The sequence below is a fragment of the Abramis brama genome (assembly GCF_963993115.1).
Source record: "Abramis brama genome assembly, chromosome: 5".
In the NCBI taxonomy this organism is placed as follows: Eukaryota; Metazoa; Chordata; class Actinopteri; order Cypriniformes; family Leuciscidae; genus Abramis; species Abramis brama.
Window position 1 is genome coordinate 25,877,420 of NC_139967.1, and position 21,753 is coordinate 25,899,172.

Consider the following 21,753-nt stretch of genomic DNA (forward strand, 5'->3'; position numbering starts at 1 on the left):
ATTATATCTCATGTTTAACTTCTACAGAGACGCCAGAGTCAGCGGCAAACGTCAGAACGACTAGCCGAGGAAAGGCTGTTCCAGGCGGGGTACATGAGCGTTGAGCGTCCGCTGATCACCGGGATCTCACAACCTGGATAAAATTTTCATAAATCTTTATAAATAAACCACAGATTTGAGCTTTAAACAACTACATTCTCACCTGAAAAACTCTTAAAACTACATTTCATGATACAGAAACAGTAGTATTATATTTCAACTGTATATTAAAAAATGGCGCTTCTTATGTTGTCATTCTCCTTGGCGCAGCCTATGCTCGTTATCAGCTGTCAATCAAGCTGTCGATCAAACTTAACCACGGCCTTATTTGTCATACATTTTATATCTAAATACGATCTAAACTAACGAGTTAGAAAAAAATTCACCCCCCTCACAGCTGTCAGGCACTCGGAACCTATCGAAAAATACAATAAAAGTCCATGGGACCAACCTGTAAAAAATGAATTTATGCTGTGAAAACGGACATTTTAACATGGGGTCTATGGACATTTGCTCCCTTTTGGGACCTTCCTCTAGCGCATTTTCAATGTATTGCAGTTTTTCGCACTTCCGGGTAGGCTTCATTTTTCAGATTAGAATGTTGCCCCTTGGAAATAAATAAGATATATAAATATAATAAATATATAAATAAGAATATATTAAAATGAGAAGTTCTACAGAATATTACAGGTTTCTTTAGCTATAACCTAGAAACATACGTAAATTTCATAGGGCCTACCCTATGAACACTTTGCAAGTCCCATTTGTTAACAAGGATGTATTAGCTAGCTTTCATGAACTAGTATATTCATTATGCAATATATGTATATAATATATTTTTTACAGCATGTATTAATATTTGAGCAAGACAATTGTTCCTTGATCATTCATGTTAGTTAATAGTACATTAACCCCCTGAGGTCGGCAATCGCGCCGGCGCGATAGGATCGCTTTTTTTTTTATCAGTTCAAAAGAGATTAATTTTGCTCTGTTGACTTTGATATTACAAACAAGTTTCATACATCAATCGATTCTATTAAATGTGTATTATTTTTGTGTATACTCACAATAAAAACAAAGTGTTGTGCTTTTTGCCAAATAAAGAAAAATAAACACGAAGCGAGTTCTGCCTTCTCTCTGCCAGTGAAGTCCATTCTGAAACGCGTCCGAAAATGAACAATAACTCAGCGAATACTCAGTCAAACAGGCATACAGACACACAGGCATGAAGCTTGAATTATCTTCTTTTAAATGAAGTAATTTATATAAAAAACAAATATTCTCATCTTGTGAAATCTGTATTAAAAGAGAGCGATTCCAGTCAAGCTCATTACAGCTCATTCAAATGTAATGTGACTCCGCCGACGGAGAGCGCGCGCTATTCAAACGCAAATGAATGAGGCAATCCACGCAAACCTGTGAACGCCCCCATATCAGCTCGAGAAAACACAAGTTTATTCAGATCATTACTTGTTTACACGTCTCGCAGCGCTGTGAGGAATAATAATAATGGAAAATGTACCTCAGAAGTGCAGGTATTTCGAGGAGCAAGGATCCGACTGAGCTGAGGAATACTGTAGTAAGTTTTTTTCCTTCTCACGTGAATCGGGTTTCTGTTTGTGAATGAATGAACGGCAGAGATGCGCGCTGTTTACCACAGCTCGCAAAAAGACAGTTTAAATTTAAATTGCGTGTGTGAATGAATGATGATGTTTTAGCAAACTGTATTGCTATACTGAGATGATTAAAAATCGACTGAAATATGTTGAAATAAAATGTAGGCTATTTGTATAAGCAACGTATTAAACTGCAAATTAACATTTATATGCCCTAATATTTCATAAAAACAACGTTACAGTCAGGCGAAATATGAAAGACAACATTTTGTTGACTAGATTTGGGTACAGTTTTTACTGTAGAATATACTGCCACATCAAATAAGCTTTTGTTTAGCAATTTCTATATATATAAAATACTATTTTTGTCAAAAATAAATTCATCAACTAAGATGTTAGCTGTTCCAATGTTGGCTATATTCAAACTAATGAATACATAGATAAAATGTAGGCCTATAATCATTTTTTTTTTACAAAGAAAGAGTACACTTGAAATATTGTTGAAATTGTAATTATTGTTGTAATTGTAACCTTTTTAATAAAATAGCAAAACATATTTACAAGATAGATGTAAGCAAAATCTTAAATGGTCAATATACACTCACCTAAAGGATTATTAGGAACACCATACTAATACTGTGTTTGACCCCCTTTCGCCTTCAGAACTGCCTTAATTCCAGGTGGCATTGATTCAACAAGGTGCTGAAAGCATTCTTTAGAAATGTTGGCCCATATTGATAGGATAGCATCTTGCAGTTGATGGAGATTTGTGGGATGCACATCCAGGGCACGAAGCTCCCGTTCCACCACATCCCAAAGATGCTCTATTGGGTTGAGATCTGACTGTGGGGGCCATTTTAGTACAGTGAACTTATTGTCATGTTCAAGAAACCAATTTGAAATGATTCGAGCTTTGTGACATGGTGCATTATCCTGCTGGAAGTAGCCATCAGAGGCTGGGTACATGGTGGTCATAAAGGGATGGACATGGTCAGAAACAATGCTTAGGTAGGCCGTGGCATTTAAACGATGCCCAATTGGCACTAAGGGGCCTAAAGTGTGCCAAGAAAACATCCCCCATACCATTACACCACCACCACCAGCCTGCACAGTGGTAACAAGGCATGATGGATCCATGTTCTCATTCTGTTTACGCCAAATTCTGACTCTACCATCTGAATGTCTCAACAGAAATCGAGACTCGTCAGACCAGGCAACATTTTTCCAGTCTTCAACTGTCCAATTTTGGTGAGCTCGTGCAAATTGTAGCCTCTTTTTCCTATTTGTAGTGGAGATGAGTGGTACCCGGTGGGGTCTTCTGCTGTTGTAGCCCATCCGCCTCAAGGTTGTGCGTGTTGTGGCTTCACAAATGCTTTGCTGCATACCTCGGTTGTAACGAGTGGTTATTTCAGTCAAAGTTGCTCTTCTATCAGCTTGAATCAGTCGGCCCATTCTCCTCTGACCTCTAGCATCAACAAGGCATTTTCGCCCACAGGACTGCCGCATACTGGATGTTTTTCCCTTTTCACACCATTCTTTGTAAACCCTAGAAATGGTTGTGCGTGAAAATCCCAGTAACTGAGCAGATTGTGAAATACTCAGACCGGCCCGTCTGGCACCAACAACCATGCCACGCTCAAAATTGCTTAAATCACCTTTCTTTCCCATTCTGACATTCAGTTTGGAGTTCAGGAGATTGTCTTGACCAGGACCACACCCCTAAATGCATTGAAGCAACTGCCATGTGATTGGTTGATTAGATAATTGCATTAATGAGAAATTGAACAGGTGTTCCTAATAATCCTTTAGGTGAGTGTAAGTCTTCTTCTAAATATATCTTTTGTCCTTGCATTGTGGCTCAGTCAGTGTCACACCTGAATGAATGGCTCATTATAACAGAGTGGGTGGGACATTGTATTCTCAGGTGTAAACCACTCCTCGTTCACGCCCCCCTCGCATATTGGCTTTCCAAGCAAAACCTGTTTTACATCAATTTAAATCAATGTATTGTTTTATGTGAACGATAAAGCAAGACTATTTTCACATAATTTTGAAGCCAGAACTCGAAGCGACAACATCCATTAGTTAAAAGTCTTATTGACACATATTTATTATGAGTTTTGTGGTCTTATTTCAGCAACTTTCATTTTTATTTTTTTCAATAACCACGCATAAACATTATTCTCTTAAAAATTCAAAAATATACATGCATGGTGATCACATATTTTGGTAGCCCTGTTTGTGCTATATAGAGTGAATTTACATCTTTGCCATTAACATGTTTATAAATATCTGAAAAAAGCACAAATGTCAGAGCATGTCAGAACACCTCCAGGGCCCAGAAAACCGCTCAGACTCCAGAGGGTTAACTAAGGTTAACAGATAAAATCTATTTAAAATGTATTAGTTAATGTTGAAATGAACAAACTAACAATGAACAATACTACAACATTTATTAACCTTAGTTAATGCTAAAATTGTAATCTTATTGTAAAGTGTTACCATTTCATATAAATCCAAAGAGTCTGCTATGCTTAAAGATGGCCATCTTTAAATATCTGCAAAGGCCAGAGCATTAAAATTGCATAAATGTATATTAGCTTACATGTATAGTCTCTCACTTTATTTGCTTCTATATTAGAACACTTGATGATTATCTAATCAAAATATCAATATGTATTGCAGTGATAAAAAGAATAGAATCAAATGCGTTTCTGATTTGTTTGTTGAACTTCGCCGGCTAATGAATGCATAAAAGTGACCAGCTGGATATAAACTAATGCAAATAGATGGGAAAAATTGCGACATTACACATTTGGGTCAGGTTTGCGTGTATTTTTGTCACATTGTTTTAGCCGCTTGAGGTACTAATGTTAGAGTCCTCACAGCCTCGACGGCAAACATACTTCTGTTCTTTCTCTGCTAATGCAGCATCTAGTCAACAAATTAATTACTTAATAATGAAATGGCAACATGGACTGTAGTGTTCTGTATTCCTACTGTTTCGCTGTCAGTGTTTTAAATGCGCATCTGAAGTGTCAGCACTCTCTGTGAAGCATGTTCTCTGTGCTGCACGCAGCCTCATGTGTTACAATAAACTACACGCGGTGCCAGTGATAGTTTTTATTGTGCCTTTAGAGGCCGCTCTCGCTCTGTATAATGCCAGCAGTCTCTTCTCAGTGCTCTCGCACTGTGTAATGACAGCGCACTCTTCTTAGCTGCTCCAGCAACGGACGTATCCCAGAAAAACTATCGGTATGGATTTTTGCTGGTACTGATATACCGGCAAAACCGATGAATCAGTCGACCTCTATACTGTATATTACACTTCTTTCACTTTAATACACAGATCTAATACACACATGCGATTTCTTTCCCTGCCGTTTATGTTTACCGACATAACCGACTGTATTTATATGAACTTTGTGTTTTTGACATAACCTTGTGTGTACTTGACTGTCTAGGCACAATAAGACGGGAAAGATAACTTAGTTTAATACTCACAGGACGCGCCATCTGACATCCAGCTTTCTGTGCAAATGCTTTAGATGTGTGCGCTCAGAAAACCAAATATCAGTAGTATAGACTGATGTCTTTAAAACGCATGCAGGTTAGAGATCGACCAATATTGATTTTTTTTTTTTTTTTTAACAATACTAATTATTTGCATGTAATTGCAATTATCACAACAAACTGTTTTATTTAACACTTTTTAAATACTGTAATTTGTGCACTTTCAATCCCTCATTGCATTCAAAACAAAACACACTTCTACATCAATGAATAGTCTAAAGAGTGCAAAAAAAATTGTGGACTGTCACTGTTGTGTCTTTTTAAAATAAAATCTTTGATAAGGTAAACAAACAGGTAATGAAAATAGCAGGCAAAATTAATTTACAAAGCATAATGTTTTCAAAGTCTTATGTTTTCAAATGGAGAACATAATTAAATGACGGGAGTCTATCAACTGCCCATAATTATAAGCATAAATATAATAATTCGTTTTAAACTACAGTTTTAAAAGGTTTAGGCTATGTGTTGTTTGATAGGCTAAAAAGTGAAGTGAATGGAACACGCTGGAATATTCGCTGGTGTCACGGAGCGCTCAGCTACGCCCCCCTCTGGTCTCATCCGCTCCCTCTCTCCGGAATATTAGAACTGCACTTCCCATCACTCCCTCTTGCCATTATCACTCTCCAGCCCTGCCTGGTTTCCCTGATTATCCTCATCACTGCCACCTGTTCTCCATCATCTCCCCTTTATCTGGACTGTCTCTTCCATTGTTCCCTTGTGAAGTCTTGTTTTGCATTGCGGACATTACCAAGCTTTTTCCCTGTATCATTCTCTGTGTTTCTCTGGACCTTTGATCTCTGCCTGGACTTTGGACTCTGTGATCCTTTTCTGCCTGCCCCGACTTCAGCCTGTGTTTCACTACGAGTACTGGATATTCCCTTTGATTCTTGCCTGTCACATTATCTGTCTGCTTACCTGTGTTTCATTGCATGTGCCAATAAATTCTGCAAATGGATCCAACTGCCTCAGCTTCAGCATTACAGCTGGAATACGCAAACATTGTCAGAAAAATAAACAAAACAGCGAATATATCATCACAATTACCGAGTCCATCTCATCTGGCATGTTGTCAGAATTATTAATAATGTTTTTGTCGGTCTCTAGATTATGAAATAGACTACCTGCTGACAGAGCGCTGTTTATCTTAGCATTTACACAGAACGTCTCTCGTGGAGATAATAATACATTTCCACAGAGCTGTAATTATTTAGATGTTTATTAGATAAATGTTATATAGTAGATGTTAATATATTTTAAGGAGTTTAAAACGAGTAGATCTATGAACGCAATGAACGCAACTTCACAAGACTAATGATGAGCACAGACAATAGACAGAGAATTAAACTCAGCACTTTTATTTACAACATGCACTCATTCATGGCTGTTTTATTTAATTTATGTAAAGTTATGTCTTTATTAGGACAGGACTTGATGGATTACGTGACTCCATGAGTTCTCTATTGTTTTAGCGCCAAGTTTAAACTACATTAGTATTTATGTAACATCTTATTTGTGCATATCTCATTTGTGCGTTAATGGCTGTTATGTTAAAAAAAGTTAATTAAATAAGGGATACAAGTTATTTTACCTTTGAACACGTTGTTGACTGACTTATTAAAACGGTCACAAGCTGGCACCATTTATCGGTAAATCCGATACTACAAAACCGATACTCGATTATGGGAAAATGCTTAAATATCGAGAAAATTATATATCGGTCGATCTCTAATGCAGATAATAAACTTTCATGATGATGAAGAACTGCAATGTGACGTGAGCGTGACTGCGATAGAGATGATAAACAAAACCAAACAGATGTTTTAGTTTTTGGCAGAGTATACGAGGCACGAGCCCTCTTCTGGAAAGCGGGGTGGGGAACAGCAGCTTATTTGCATTTAAAGATACATGCACGAAAACTGCACGTTTTTGCTTCCACTCAAAAGTGGGTATTTACAACGATATAATAAATTATCTGTGGGGTATTTTGAGCTGAAACATCACATACACATTTTGGGGACACCTGAGACTTATTACATGTTGTAAAAAGCGGCATAATAGGTCGCCTTTAAACCAAACCTTTGAGTTTTTGTGTCGTTATGATATGGTGATAGTTTTACCAAATTGTAAAAGATGAAACTCATTGAGTGACTCTCAGAGCCACTCTGCAGATGAAATTCATGTGTATATGTCCTCATATTGTGAGACGGCACACTAAAAACACTGAGTGTCATGCTTGCTTCAGAATGTGTAGTAGCAACGTGTGTAGACAGTAGACACGCAGAACATGCAGACTTCAAATTTCAATTGCAGCCTTTTTGAGGTTTAATAATTACTGACACTAGTCCATATTATGATTTGATTTATTGTACAGCCCTACTTCTGATTTATTAATCAAAAATGTTTATACAGTAAGTTCTATTTGTGACTAGATTCTGTGATTCCGTCCATGTTTTCTGCATCATGGAAATCATAGGGCTCTACATGGTATTTGCCATGTTAAAGAGAGTAAGTTGTGTGGGTTATTTATTATGTTTTAAAGTTATAACCGTTTGTAACCCTTACGGAACAAAAAAATATATGGGAATATACTGCAAAATATAATGCAATGTATTACATAATACATTTCCATATATGGGAAACTAATGCTTATATTTTTCAATATAGGCATTGACCATGCATGGCTAAATATTGACACATATAAAATATTTAGAAATGAAGAAAAAAATAGCATTACATGTAATATTCATAAAGTTTTATCTTTTATTGTGAACATATATTGCTGTTATATATCTTTTATTGTGTGCATATATTGCCCATATAAATGTGAATATATGTACAGATCACACACACACACACACACACACACATATACACACACACATTCACGGAATGAGTTACAGCAGATTTCTAGTTCCCAACATGCTTTGCTTGACTGTTAAAGGAGAGTAAATGTTAAAATTAAGTGTTATTTCATGTGTTTTGCTCAATATTAATATGGGGGGAGATCTGTTAGTGTTTAATGTTCTATTATTTTGGAATTTAAAAGGTTTTCTGGTATGTGTGAGTTTTTGTGGTTACCTTTGTGCTGAGAAGTAGAGCCTGTGTTTAGTTTGATGATTGGCCAAACACCATTAAGACTGTTACTACTGTATATTTATAAAGTAGGCCTAATGGCTGTGCACTCTTCTGCACAGTGATAATCACACCTGCTTGTATAAAAGTATTTAGCAAAGAGACTGTTATTGTTAACTCACTTGAAAATATGACACAATTAGGCTATAATGTAAATAATTATAAAATATAAAAAAATTATACATTATATATTTCTCTATATGTGTGTGTGTTGTTTATACTGCATGAGTAAATATAGCCTATCTGCAATATATTTATACATGCAGACCATATCTTATCACATGTATATCTATATATATATTATGAAGTGTATTACTTAATATATTTACTAACATATCATAAGGTATATAATTTTATATTGTCACATATTTTTCAATATATGAAAAGCGGCAATTCCTTATGTATTATTCAATATATTGTAATATGTTAACAATATATTATTCTGGATATTTTTAAATATACTGTTAAATCATTATATCGATCATTCATATATAGGGAATTAGGGAAGTATTTTTTTGCGTAAGGGACGATAGGTATACAGTTAATAGAGGTCCCTTCTCAATACACACTGTAGCACTCTTCATGGCCATTGATGCAGCAATTGTTCAGCTACACAATGCTATGGCGGTATTTGAAAAATACATATTGTACACAAAATTAAAACCGCCCAGCACTAATATCTATCCTAAAAATGTATTCTGAAGAAGGAAATCAAAAATAAGGCAAGAGGATGTTTTTACTTCCCATTTATCAGTCTGATCCATCAAGACAACTTGGATTTGCAGTATAAATGTAATTTTAGGTTTGTGTCAATGCGAAAAGAATGTTCTGTTTAGTGACAGACTGAACTTTGTGAACACACATAGGCTGTTACTACATTGTAAATGCTGACACATTTTTTCATTTATTACATATTTGTGAAACTTTTTAAATCATTTTAATGCCATTTGTTATTTAGTGTTAGGTTTTTAAAAATGTTTTATCATAACTGAACATATGCTCAATGCTCTAACACTTGTTTTTTGTATACATTCCATCATTAACGATTACAGTGGCCCATGAGCTTAAATTGGCTCGAGGGATGGTCTCTATGAAAAAATCAAAGAGACCATTTTCTGCCAAAAGGACTTTGAATTGCATTCTGTTATGTCAACCTAATTCTCCAATGTCACACAATGTATAAACACAGATTTATTATTCAGGGGATCCCCATCGTTTTGTCTCAGAGGGGCCTAGAGATGCTTATTAAGGAGGAGTTTGATGCAAATGCATTAATGGAGGATCTTTCCCACACTCACCAGGGCCCATAGATTTGTTTCTATAAAAAATTTAGCACATCTCAGATAAATAGATGCTTTTTGAAAATGTCTGATTACTGATGTTAGAAACGGGCGAGTACCCTCCTCCACAGCCCTGTTTTCGGGGTACCCCCAACCCCCTTGGCCCTCACACATTAGCTGCAGCACATTCAAAAGGGGGCCCTCTGGCTTTGATCCTCTAGATCAGTGCGGAAAACATCTTTTTGCGTACATTGTGTTGTGGAGACCAAGGTTTTCACCGCCTTATGCTAATACAGCCAAGCTAATCACCCTTCCCAATTACACAATTTATATAGCCAAATGCTTCCCAAATACCCAGCCCCTTCTGTTCTGCTACCATTGCTTTAGTCCCCCCCCCCCCCCCCTTTGCTTACAGAACATATATCTGTATAAATAAAGTTTGTATTAGATGAAGTCTCAGATTCAAACATTTGACATTAATGAGAGTTGATTTTTAGTTTATAAGTTCAATCATATTTTTGATCTTGATATCATTTCGATCCCCGCACAACAATACAGGAGTGTTAGGGCTGTCAAAACCAAGAATAAACCAGACTGAAGTGACAGAACCTTGACAGTCTGTGTTGGTGAGAATGTCAGCGCTGTTTCATTTGGCTTTAAATCACGAGGTATTTAAATTGTGGTGTATATGGCCGAACTCAAACGCTTTTCACTGAATCTCACAGCGCTGTTTAGTGGTCGCATTTGCTGTTTAATATTTCTCATACGCAACAGACATGGCAGTTATTAGTCATTGGCACCAGTGCAACGGTTTGCAACACACATGCAGCATTATTTGCATAGTGCATAAACATTATATTGAACACTTGTTGAACTTTTGTTATCATTTTATTGAGGAAAATTACATAATAATTATCTTAATCGTTTTATCGCCCAGCCCTACCTGTATGACTAACTCTTCTGTGGGACACAAAACAAGACATTTTGAAGAATGTACTGATAGTTTTTATTTAATTTATTTTTTTATTTATTAAAAGTATGCAAAAGAACTATGCTGTATTTCTGAATTACAGCAGAACACTACCATTCATACACTACTTTTGTTTAGGGAATAGACAAATATTTTTTTCTTATTCATTGATAATCCTCCCCTGTTAACCAGTGTGGACTAAGTCACAGAGTTGAACCTCGTTAATTGTATCGGTTTGATTCATGAACAAACGATTCAGAATTGTTTTGTGAAACAGAGTTGAAATACAAAAGAAAAGAAAGACTAAAACATCGTTACTTCTCTTATTAATACGACAAGGAGAGCTAGAGTGGATGACAGTGAATCTTGACTTAACTTTGGGTCTGTTCCTCATCAAATGGACAACTTTTTATTCATTTATGATGCTTTTGTTTCCTTTTTTCAAAGCTTGAAAGTCCCAGTCTCCTTTTTTATAATTGTACTGGTTGTTTTATTCTATGCATTCTTTAAAATGTCTCCTTTTGTGCTACTCAGAGGAAATAAAGTCATACAGGTTTCAAATGACATGAGGGTAAGTAAATAATGACAACAGTTACATTTTAAAATGAACTATTCTTTTAGTTCACATCACTGTTTCCACATCAGTGCGTATATCAAGGCAACTTCCAAACGATTCTGTGCTTGGCGATTTCTTGAAAAACGGCCTAGTTGAAATTAACCGTACATGTGTATTTAAAGGTGAGCTGGGGAATGTACCCATCACAATTGCAAAGATCCACTGTGATCGGTGTGTGAACTGTGCCGCTTGCCTCTTATTGCTATATCCAGATGGTCCTGGTGGGGGAACAAAAAGTTCCCCTTGCCATAGGATCTCTCAATAGGCCGTCTAGACCAGCCTGAGCCCAGACAGATACAGCCTCCCATCAAATTAGCGTTTGTCAGATTTATGGTAATGGTCTGCAACAGCTTTCCCGTCGGTGACATCAAGATTTACAGCTGCGTACAACACCCCCCCCCACACCTCCCCACACATTGGCCTTATGCAGACATAGGGGGCTACAGCCCAAAGAAATGGCCCATTAAAAGAGAGCTTTCTGGTGAAGCTGAGCCACCCAAGGTAGGTCAGAACAATGGCTGCACAGGGTTTGATAATCCCTTGTGATGAGGCTGAAGTGTTTGTGGTGCATGTGGAGCGCAGCTGGGGGGGGGGGGGATCTGTCGTGGGCCATGACAGTAGTGACTACCGCTCCATTGTCTAGGGGTTTCTCCTATTTTGGATGAAGGGCCACAGGGGCTAGGTTGAGGGCTCGAAGGGGATCTGAAGACGCCCATGTATGTAGGTTACTTGGGTTCTTTCATGTGGCCAGCCACAAGTAACCTGATATCAACAAGAGGATCACCTACTGAGAAATATTTTGCCTGTCCTCAGTCCAAATGTTTTCCAGGGCTGTTTTTAACCGCTGTCGAAAGACTTGTGTTAGGAAAGGGCTTGACACTACATATGGCATGTATATAATAGAAATTATCCAGCTCCATTTTTGTTGTTGTTGTTTTTGTTTTTGTTATTGATTGGGGTGGTTATGTAACACATGACATTTTACTGTATTGTGTTCTTGCTTTTTAAGTATGCATTTGTTTAGGAACTTTGTTTCTTACTTGTAAACTGCATAATAAAAAGCACACTGAGTTTAAGCAGAAAAGTTTTGTCAGAGTAGCACTGTAAATGAAAGGAATGTTTTTATTAAGGAGAGAAAATGGATCTGGACACTGTGGGCTCGCAGTTATGCAGTTTCATGAAGCATTGTCCCAAAATGTGATGGAAACTGTACGTACATGCCTTGGGTTCTCATTACGACAAAGTTAAGAAAGCATTGCTGCGTCTTTAACCTTTCATGTCGGTGAGGTATTCAATTCAGAACATATCATTAATGAGGTAAATTATGGTCAGTTTGTGATGAATAACAGCAGGGCTTGTCAGAGCCAAGTACTGTACATACAGTGGTAGCTAGGGGGAGTTGTAGCCCTACATAGTGAACATCAGCGAAGTGTAGAAGGTCTTTAGTGGCACAGGTTGCAAGTATGAAAACATACATTATCAGGCTAAACATGTTGCAAAGTACTACAAAAGACAATGTCAACAGAAATTATGAATTCTTTTTGTTACACTCTCAGAAAAATGTGCAAAAAAATTTATCTTTAAGTGGGCAACAGCTTGTCGCTGGGGCATTACCCTTAAAGGGACAACTTTGTACCCCATCTACCCCTGAATGGTTCATATTAATACTTTAGAATAGTAATACAGTATGTACCCTTAAGATACTACTATGCACCTTATTTACCCCTACAAGGTTCACAATTGTCCCTTTAAGGTAACTGCCCCAGTGACAAGCAGTTGTACCCCTAAAAGTAACAATTTTTGCACATTTATTTTTGAAAGTAATAATGTAGAACGACTTTCAGGAAGTAGGAAAGCTTACGGTTTTCATACTTTTGATACACTAAAATCTGTAATATGGGAAACATTGTCCATTTTTATTTTAAGTAGCACAGCATACTTGATACTCTGAGTTTCAAAAGTAGTTGCCCTCCAGATTTACCCTACAGACACTGCAGTAAACAGCCTTTGATTGGTATGGAGACAGCAAGGTATGGTGTGGTCTCACTGGCAATTATTTTCCGCCTTCCTCCATATGTGGTGCGCCACTATACTGGCACAAAATCCTGCTCCACCATGGTCTGTATAACTGCTCCCCCCACCTCCGTCCCCGTGCTTGCCAACCCTCCGTAAGCCACAAACATTAACATTAAGAGTAAAGAGATGAATGAAGGTACCCCCCCCCCCCCCCATCACCCCAGACGGCCACGGACTCTCACTATGAGCTGGAGTGTAGTCAGAGCCGTGTTATGACTGGTGTGTGTTACACTGCTGCTCCATCTGGGCATTCATATAAAGTATTGTCAATTCAAAGGTCACCTCTGAGCCCTGTGTTGTGTTGTTAGCGGGTGTCTGGGCAAGGAAGGGTCGCCGGCTGGGATGATAGTGAGGTCTGTTTGGGAATGCCAGGCTCAGACTGGTCTGCGTGGGTCTGTGTCTGCGTCTGGTGTCGATCCCAACTGACCCTCCCCCACTTGCAAGCTCATTGGCCCTTACTGTAGTCTGTTTTGGACTCAATAAAAACAAACCTGACTGACCCCAAAACGCCCTGAAAATGCATCAACGTTGTAATTAATGCAGTAAATGCTATGCATAACTGCAGATTATGTGTACGTTTCAAAACTATTTGAGCACTTTTTGTAGTCTGAGAGACTTTGACTTTTTATGGTCGTATCAGAATTGGTTATAAACCAAATTTTAACCTGATAACTCCTCCATAAAGTATTATTACTTTTGTTTTTGTTCCAGATATGAATCAGGAATAAATGCAATAGCCTAAATGTCACTTGCTAAGATTTTCTGATTCCTGTTAAAATGTTAAAATGCGAAGGGAAAATAAGAATAGTTTTATTATTTGTACATACAAAGCACTGGGGTCTCTTTTATGGAACCCTGTTACCAAGAAAAATATAAAAGTGGTAATTGTGACTGTTTAAAAATAAGAACAAAACTGCAGATTAATTTAATTTTAATTATAATTTTTTAATGATTGTTTTTAAATGCATTAGTGACAGTCACAAATAAAGAAGTAGAAATAATTTTGAAATATAAAGTAAATTCCGAGAAAGTAAATTCTGAGATATTAGGTCACAAACACAATTACAAGATATGAGAGTCACAACTAAAAGAATTATGAGAAATAGCCTACTCCATAATATAGAGAAATAAAGAAATAAAGAGAAACAAAGTCACCATTATGAGAAATAAATTCACAATTACTTGTACTCTGAAGTGAAAACAAGCTTCCGTATTCTTGGACCCAGACAGGGAGTCTCCACACATTATGAGGGTTGTGCTATTGGTGTTGCTTTTAGTTACCTTCATATTTCATAGTTACATTCATATGGCATTTAGCTAATTTTTCTTAATAAGGCAGCTTTTGGATGGCATTGTCATAGTATCTGAGTGAAATATGATGTCCTGAAGTGAGTGTGTGGACCTGCGCAAATTTTACTGCAATATTTTCCTGCAATATTTTCCTCTCTGCAGTGCTATTTTTATCAGATGTTGTTCATTATGGACTTGTCTTGGCATGACCTAAAGCTACTTGGCTCTTTGCTGTGATCGATTATAGCTAGGCATTTTTATATTTGTTGGTCATTGCTGGCACAATTTTCTGCTAATAATTTTTGCAATGTGCCGTTAAATCTAGAGCAGGTTACCTCCACACCTTAAATTAATAGCGAGATGGAATACGCTGATCAGGCAAAGAGGGGCTGGCTTCAGCGTGCCATCTATTGAATGCGGAGAGATGATCTATGTCTTTACTTCCAGAGACACACCCTCCCGATCAGTGAAAGATGAACCTGATGCATGTGGCTTTGGAAAGCAGATTCATGTTGACTCAGGTTTGTGCTGAATTCAGTATCGCATCCCAAATGACATTCTCCATTCACATTTCACTTCGAAAGATGTGAAACATTGCTGCTGGTAATACTAGTTATAGATATTCTCGTCATTAACAAGTCAGATGCATTTCATTCATTGCAGAACTCACAATGATAGGAAATGTGAACCTTGTGTGGTTTACATTTGTGCTGTAGTCCAAGTCGATAGTTTTATGTAAAAAAAGATTAGGGATGCGTTAATATAGAAATTCTGTCTGATACTGGTAAGCAGATCATTATTTTCATGTTATGGATGATACTGACAAAAGCCTGATATTGAAATTCTATATTATTTTGTCTAAATTGAAATCAAATAATTTTAATTGCTACAAATTAAAATAGGCATTACATTATAATGTACAGTATGAACAATAGGGACCTAGATGTTCATTTTGAGATTTGAAAAAGATTACATTTATTATTGGTTATTAAAATAATTATTTTTAAATGTTAAATTCAAATGACATTTGGATGACGGCAAAGGTAATCTAAATGTAAAAACGGAAAATTTATATGTACAATCCAATATAAGCTGATATGTATCCAATAAATGAAAAATAAATAATAAAAAAGGTTTGTTTCTAATATCAGCCAGTAACCAATATAGTATCGATTTATTGTGTATTCTTAGACAAGGCCAATATTTAAGTTGTTATTTTCTAATAATCTTTCCCTTTGGTGCAGCTCTTAAATCAACATTGTTTATTAAATTAATAACAATAATTTTCAATGTTATTGATATCCAACATTTTGTATAAAAAAAGATTGTGAAGATTCTTTAAAATGATTGTTGTTTTGTATTCCATGGTCCAAAATAACTACTGTTTTGTAATGATGTGAGGGTGATTAAATAACAGAATTGCCATTTTTAGCGGTGCAGGAATGCAGCAATCCTTTGAGGTGCCAAAGTGTCACTGTCAAAGCCATGGAGATGGGCGATGCCTAGAGGTGTAGTTGGGGAAAACAGGATGGCATCGCTGCCTGACGCTCCAATGGCAGACGTCTGCTCTGTCTCCACACTCTCAGAGGGCAAATGAGTGAAATGTGAGCCCTGTCTGTCTGCGTGGTGCTTCCCTCGCTCTCGCCCCCTCATTTATTGGCTCTAAAAATACAAAGCTGTCATTTAAAATAGAGCAGACAAGTGAGCAACGGCTGGCCATCGCATGTCTGGGGGACAGACGGACCCTCAGACCCCCCTCCCCACCCAGCCAACAGTATCTCTATACAGTATGTGTCTGTAAGGATTAAGTCTTTCGCCAATAACCCCGCTGAGCGATCACTGTTGTCATTTACTGAGTGCAAAGCGTGTTACTTTTCTCATGATGGAAGTCAGACAACTGTTTTTCTTTATAGGACAGAGCAGACAGAGTCCCCTTCACTGAGCCGAGGGGTCCATTCAGGAGAAGTTGGCAGGCGGGGAGTTGTTTTTGCAGTGGCGTATTGTTCAGCGTTGCTTCCATAAGGGCTGAAGATTCAATATTGTTGCAATACTGAGTGGATTTGGCCCAGCTGTGTTCTCCTGTCTGCTGTGCTGGAGGATTCTAGCGCTGTCGTATCTTTGTTTTGGTGCCAGGACCTGGATCTCTGCCAGGCCTTTTAATTACATCAGCCGTTTGATGTCTTTGACATCTTTTTTTTTAAATAGAAAGCTGGGTGGGATAAGGGGGCCTGAGAGAATTTTTTATTTTTTATTTTTTTTGCGCACCTTTTAGCGAAACATTTCATCTGAAAATGCGCCGCAGTCGTGTCACAGCTGTTGTCAGGCTGGAATATTTATACCTTTTAACGTCTTCATTTACATAAAAAGCAGTTAATCAGCTTTTACAACTGCCCCAACATCGGTGAGGTAATGTCTCGAAGCTCTCGAACAATTAAACGTGTCCAGTATGAATGACTAGAGCCAAAAGAATCAATCAAGAGTTAGCATTTCTCAACATATAGAAACCTTTTTGGCAGCCTTAGTTTCAACCTGCCTTACTGGCACGAGAAAAATCCTGACCAAACAGTTGTTTGAAATGCGACTTCTCTGACACCTGGGAAATCTTTTATTTTGCTCTGCTGCGACAACATGGGGCACTGAAGTGTGTGGCCCTGTGCTCCTGTGGGCCGCGGGGTCAAAGCTCCAGGACGTGCCTTCAGCAACTGATGTAAATTTATCATCGCATCTGAGCACTGTAAGTGAAGGTGGGGTGAATAGGGTAAATTCATCAGCCTCTTACAGAACCAGATGTCCAGGTTGCTGTGTGACAAAGCAGAAGCATGTGCGGCCGACCGACTATGTAGGACGGCCTCTCTGTGGCAGTTGCTGTGAAGGAGGGCCTGTGAAAGCAATTTAGGCTTTTTACTGATGGAAGAACACCAGAGCAAATGACACATTTGTTTGCCTACAAGCCTTTCCCTGTAAGGATTCAGGAAGAATTACATAATACATGAGTGAGCTGTAATGATAGAAGACTGGTCTCTGTGGCAGAATTTAGATGTTTTGGCCAACAACATTTTTGCTGTACACAAACTCATGCAGCAAAAGATTTTCAGATATATTTTAAATGTATTCCAAAATAGACAAAAAATATTGCTCATTTTTTTTATAGGAATTTGCATGCATATAATTGATTTTGAACTTATATTTTGACATTTGTAATATACTTTCTATCTAAATATATTTATATAGTCCAGAATACATTTTAAATGTATTTTAAGTTTGGACATGTATTTTCTTGTCCCTTGATGTACATTTTGCTTTATTTTGGCATTAGGAGATTTAAAATAAATTTACTTTCAAATTGGACAAATATATTTCCTAAATCCACACTAATATTTATCATATATTTAAAATATAATTTGTCCAGATATAATTTTGCCTTATGGGAGTATAATTTTGCCTTGTGGGAATTCAGAACATTTTTACGTTGAACATTCTTCTAAAGTAGTATTTGTCTATTTAAAAAGAAACTGCTCTTCATAAAGAGACTGCAACGGGTATGTTTCCATGTGAAATGAAATAATCCAGAGGTCAACGCTAGAATCAAGTCCTGCCTAGCCTAGGCTAGTTCTGTCCTGCTAATAAAAGATATCTCTTTTTAGTTCTGTATACTGATCTCTCCACACCGGCTTTAACTGTCCCATTCACGGTTCACACTGCATTTGCCTCCTAATGTCTCCCAGCAGGCCTCCAGTCAGAGACAGTGATTCATAAAGTGACTGGTCTGTCTGCTTCCATGAGGACACACGCTTTCAGAATCCTGCCCCTCTCTCTCTCTCTCTTTTCCACACCCTCCCCCTTAAACAGACACAGACTGCGTTAGACTGTCTTGTAAAAATCTATTTTACATGTTAGGGCAAGCAAATTCTACAATAAAGCCTGCTCTATCAAGCAATAGGAAAGGAGGTCTCAGCCACATTAGTTCAGGAGTGTCAGTAAATCATCTAGTGTGTTTATATGCATGGTTTTGCACCAGTTATGCTTAATAACCTCAACACAACCTGTAAGGTAAACATCTTAAACATTATTCTTTTAAGGTAAAGGTCATAAATGGTTTAAGCAAAACCCAATTGGCCATCTGAGGTTCCCTTTCAAGGGAACTCGCGTTGCGTCGAGTTTGACGCTATGGGAACGCTTTGCGTGATGACGTCTTGAAGCACATGTAAAATCAGTCCAATGGTGTGGCGGAACGTCAGAGGCGGGTGACGTCACGTACCAGGAAGCTATAAAAGCCGGCCCGAAACAGAAAACGAAAGCTTTCTGAGTCTTCAGTTGCGCTCTGTGTGAAATCTGTCTGTATATTTGGTGTTGTCTGTCTATATCATATATATATATATATTCAGTATGGCGAGCGAGCAGCAGTTTAGAGTGTGTGTCCATCCCTGCCCGCGTTATTTAATGGGAGGTGACACACACACTCTTTGTGTTGTTTGTTTGGGAGAGGAGCATGCCCAGTCAGCACTCGAGGGTGGTGACTGTGTGCATTGCTGTGCGCTTCCATTGCGTACGCTCCGATCCCGCTTGGCTCGGTTCAATCCCGACCACGCTCCCCAGGGCTCGGGTCCCGCCGCTGCCGAGGCACGGCGTCGATCTCAGACCTGGGGTTCACAGATGGATTTATCAGTGGATGTTGAGACGGGCTCTGCCTTATCTCAGCATCCGTCTGATAGATCCAGTGCCTCTTATCAGGGTGTGGAAGCACGCGTTGCGGTTTCTTCCCCCCCGATAGAGGTACCAGTACTGCAACTATCCAGCTCTGAGGAGTTGGATGTTGTGAGTATTGTAGCTGAGTCTGAGGATTCGCCACCTCAGTCTCATGCGTTTGAGGAACTGCTCGATGTCATTACTAGAGCTGTTGACAGACTGTCTATTGAGTGGCCAGAAGATAGGCAGGACGTTCGTTCGAAAAGTAAGCTCGACGAACGCTTCCTGCCATCTCGTGCGCAGCCCCAGCGCAGGAGCCTGCCGTTTTTCCCCGATCTCCACACCGAGGTGTCGAGATCGTGGGCGAAACCAGTGTCATATCGAGTGTATACTGCACAAACATCACACTATTCATCCATTCACAATTATAAAGAGCATGGTTATGGGGAGATGCCGAAGGTGGAAGAGACGCTCGCGAGCTATCTCTCTCCAGCAACGGCATCTTCTCTGAAGGCTCCTGCACTTCCATCCAAGCCAGTAAAAGTTACTTCTTCCCTGGTTCATAAAGCTTATGCCGCCGCCGGTCAAGCTGCAGCGTGTTTACATACAATGTCCATAATGCAGGCTTACCAGGCTGAGTTATTGGGTGATTTTGAGGAGGGCGGGGGTATTAGTGCTGATACGGTGTCTGAACTGCGTAGAGCCACGGATTTGTCTCTCAGGGCCACCAAGGAGACGGCTAAATCCATCGGCCGCTCTATGGCAGCCCTGGTGGCCACTGAGAGGCATCTGTGGCTCAACTTAAGTGACATAAAGGACAAAGAAAAACATGTTCTTTTAGATGCACCAGTATCCACGCAAGGGTTATTTGGAGACGCAGTTAATAGTGCTGTAGCGAAGTCACAAGAAGCTTCAAAACAGGCAGCTGCACTTCAGAAACTTCTCCCCCGCCGTTCTTTCTATGAGGCTGCTGAGCGGGAGCAGCCTCACTCCTCTAAAAAGAGCGCTGAGCACCGCGCCACTCAGAAACAGAGCGTTTCCTCCCGTGCTCCCCCACAAAAATCTCGGGGACACGGAGGGCGCTCTCAAACCCAGCAGTCTTCGAGGGGTAAAACGGATCTGCGGACCGTTATTACCGCCAAGAAGGCTGCTGGGAAAAAGTCCTGATGTCTGAGGGCTCAGGACAAATGAGGGTAGTCCCCCCGAAGCAGAGCGGTTAACACCTCTTTTCACGGTGCCCGTCTCTCTTCGGTGCCCTCAGGGGACCGTTCTGCCAACCCTGCCGCCTCCGGCGTTACAGGGCGCAGCGGTCTCCGGCGAGCACATATCTCAAGGTCCACCCGGAAACGTAGTGGCCTCGGGATGCCCGCCCCCTCTGAGGAGGGTGCTAGAGCAGTCTGTTTGGTCGTTCCCTGCCGGTGCGCCGTTACAGGGCGACGAACCGACTGCTCAACAGCAGGAGAAAAATACGGTGCCGTCTCTCTTCGGTGCCCTCAGGGGACCGTTCTGCCAACCCTGCCGCCTCCGGTGTTACAGGGCGCAGCGGTCTCCGGCGAGCACATATCTCAAGGTCCACCCGGAAACGTAGTGGCCTCGGGATGCCCGCCCCCTCTGAGGAGGGTGCTAGAGCAGTCTGTTTGGTCGTTCCCTGCCGGTGCGCCGTTACAGGGCGACGAACCGACTACTCAACAGCAACAAAATCCAGAAACCAGTCTCGAGAGACTGGTACCTCTAGTAGAATCTTTGACAGCGTGGAAGCTACTGTCAAATGTTTCTCGTTGGGTCCTGCAGACCGTGGAAAGGGTATTAGATACAATTCTAGTAACGCCCACCGCGGTTTATGGGGGTCCTGCCCACAATGGTGGGCCCCGAGCAGGTTCTGGTTATGGAACAGGAAGTAAACACTCTGTTAGAGAAAGGGGCCATAGAATATGTACCTCCCTCCAACAGGGAAACCGGGTTTTACAGCCGGTACTTCATAGTTCCAAAGTAGGACGGGGGATTGCGTCCCATTTTAGGTCTTCGAGTTGTCATGCAGCTCAAGTTCAAAATGTTAACATTTAGACAATCGTGCCACAGATTAGTCCGAGGACTGGTTTGTCACGATAGACCTCAAGGACGCATATTTCCATCCGTCCGTGTCATTGGAAGTTCCTGAGGTTTGCTTTCGGGGGCAAAGCATACCAATATCGAGTTCTTCCATTCGGCCTGGCTTTATCACCCCGCACTTTCACCAAATGCGTGGATGCAGCTCTGGCGCCTCTGCGCCTCCGGGGTATTCGCATCACGAACTACATCGACGATTGGTTGATTTTAGCTCAGTCGCATTAGATGGCGGTTCAACATCGAGATGTTGTTCTCGCCCATATGAAAGAGTTGGGGTTACGGCTGAACGCCAAGAAGAGTGTGCTTCTCTATTTTAGAGGACCACTTTTTTAGGCGTGGTTTGGGATTCAGTGTCGATGCAGGCGCGCC

The 21,753-nt window shown here is 39.7% G+C and overlaps 1 protein-coding gene across 3 annotated transcripts in view; it reads left to right on the forward strand.

The window, feature by feature from the left end:
• arl15a (ADP-ribosylation factor-like 15a) overlaps window positions 1–21,753 on the forward strand; it is a 174,351-nt gene that overhangs the window by 37,472 nt on the left and 115,126 nt on the right. The window contains exon 2 of one of the 3 annotated variants that reach the window (XM_084114765.1): window positions 15,040–15,113. The exons of the other annotated variants lie outside the window; for them this stretch is intronic. Within the exon in view, the coding sequence (XP_083970891.1) occupies window positions 15,066–15,113 (48 nt within the window). The 5' untranslated portion in view covers window positions 15,040–15,065. The remainder of the gene's footprint in view (window positions 1–15,039; window positions 15,114–21,753) is intronic. 3 annotated transcript variants of the gene reach the window in all.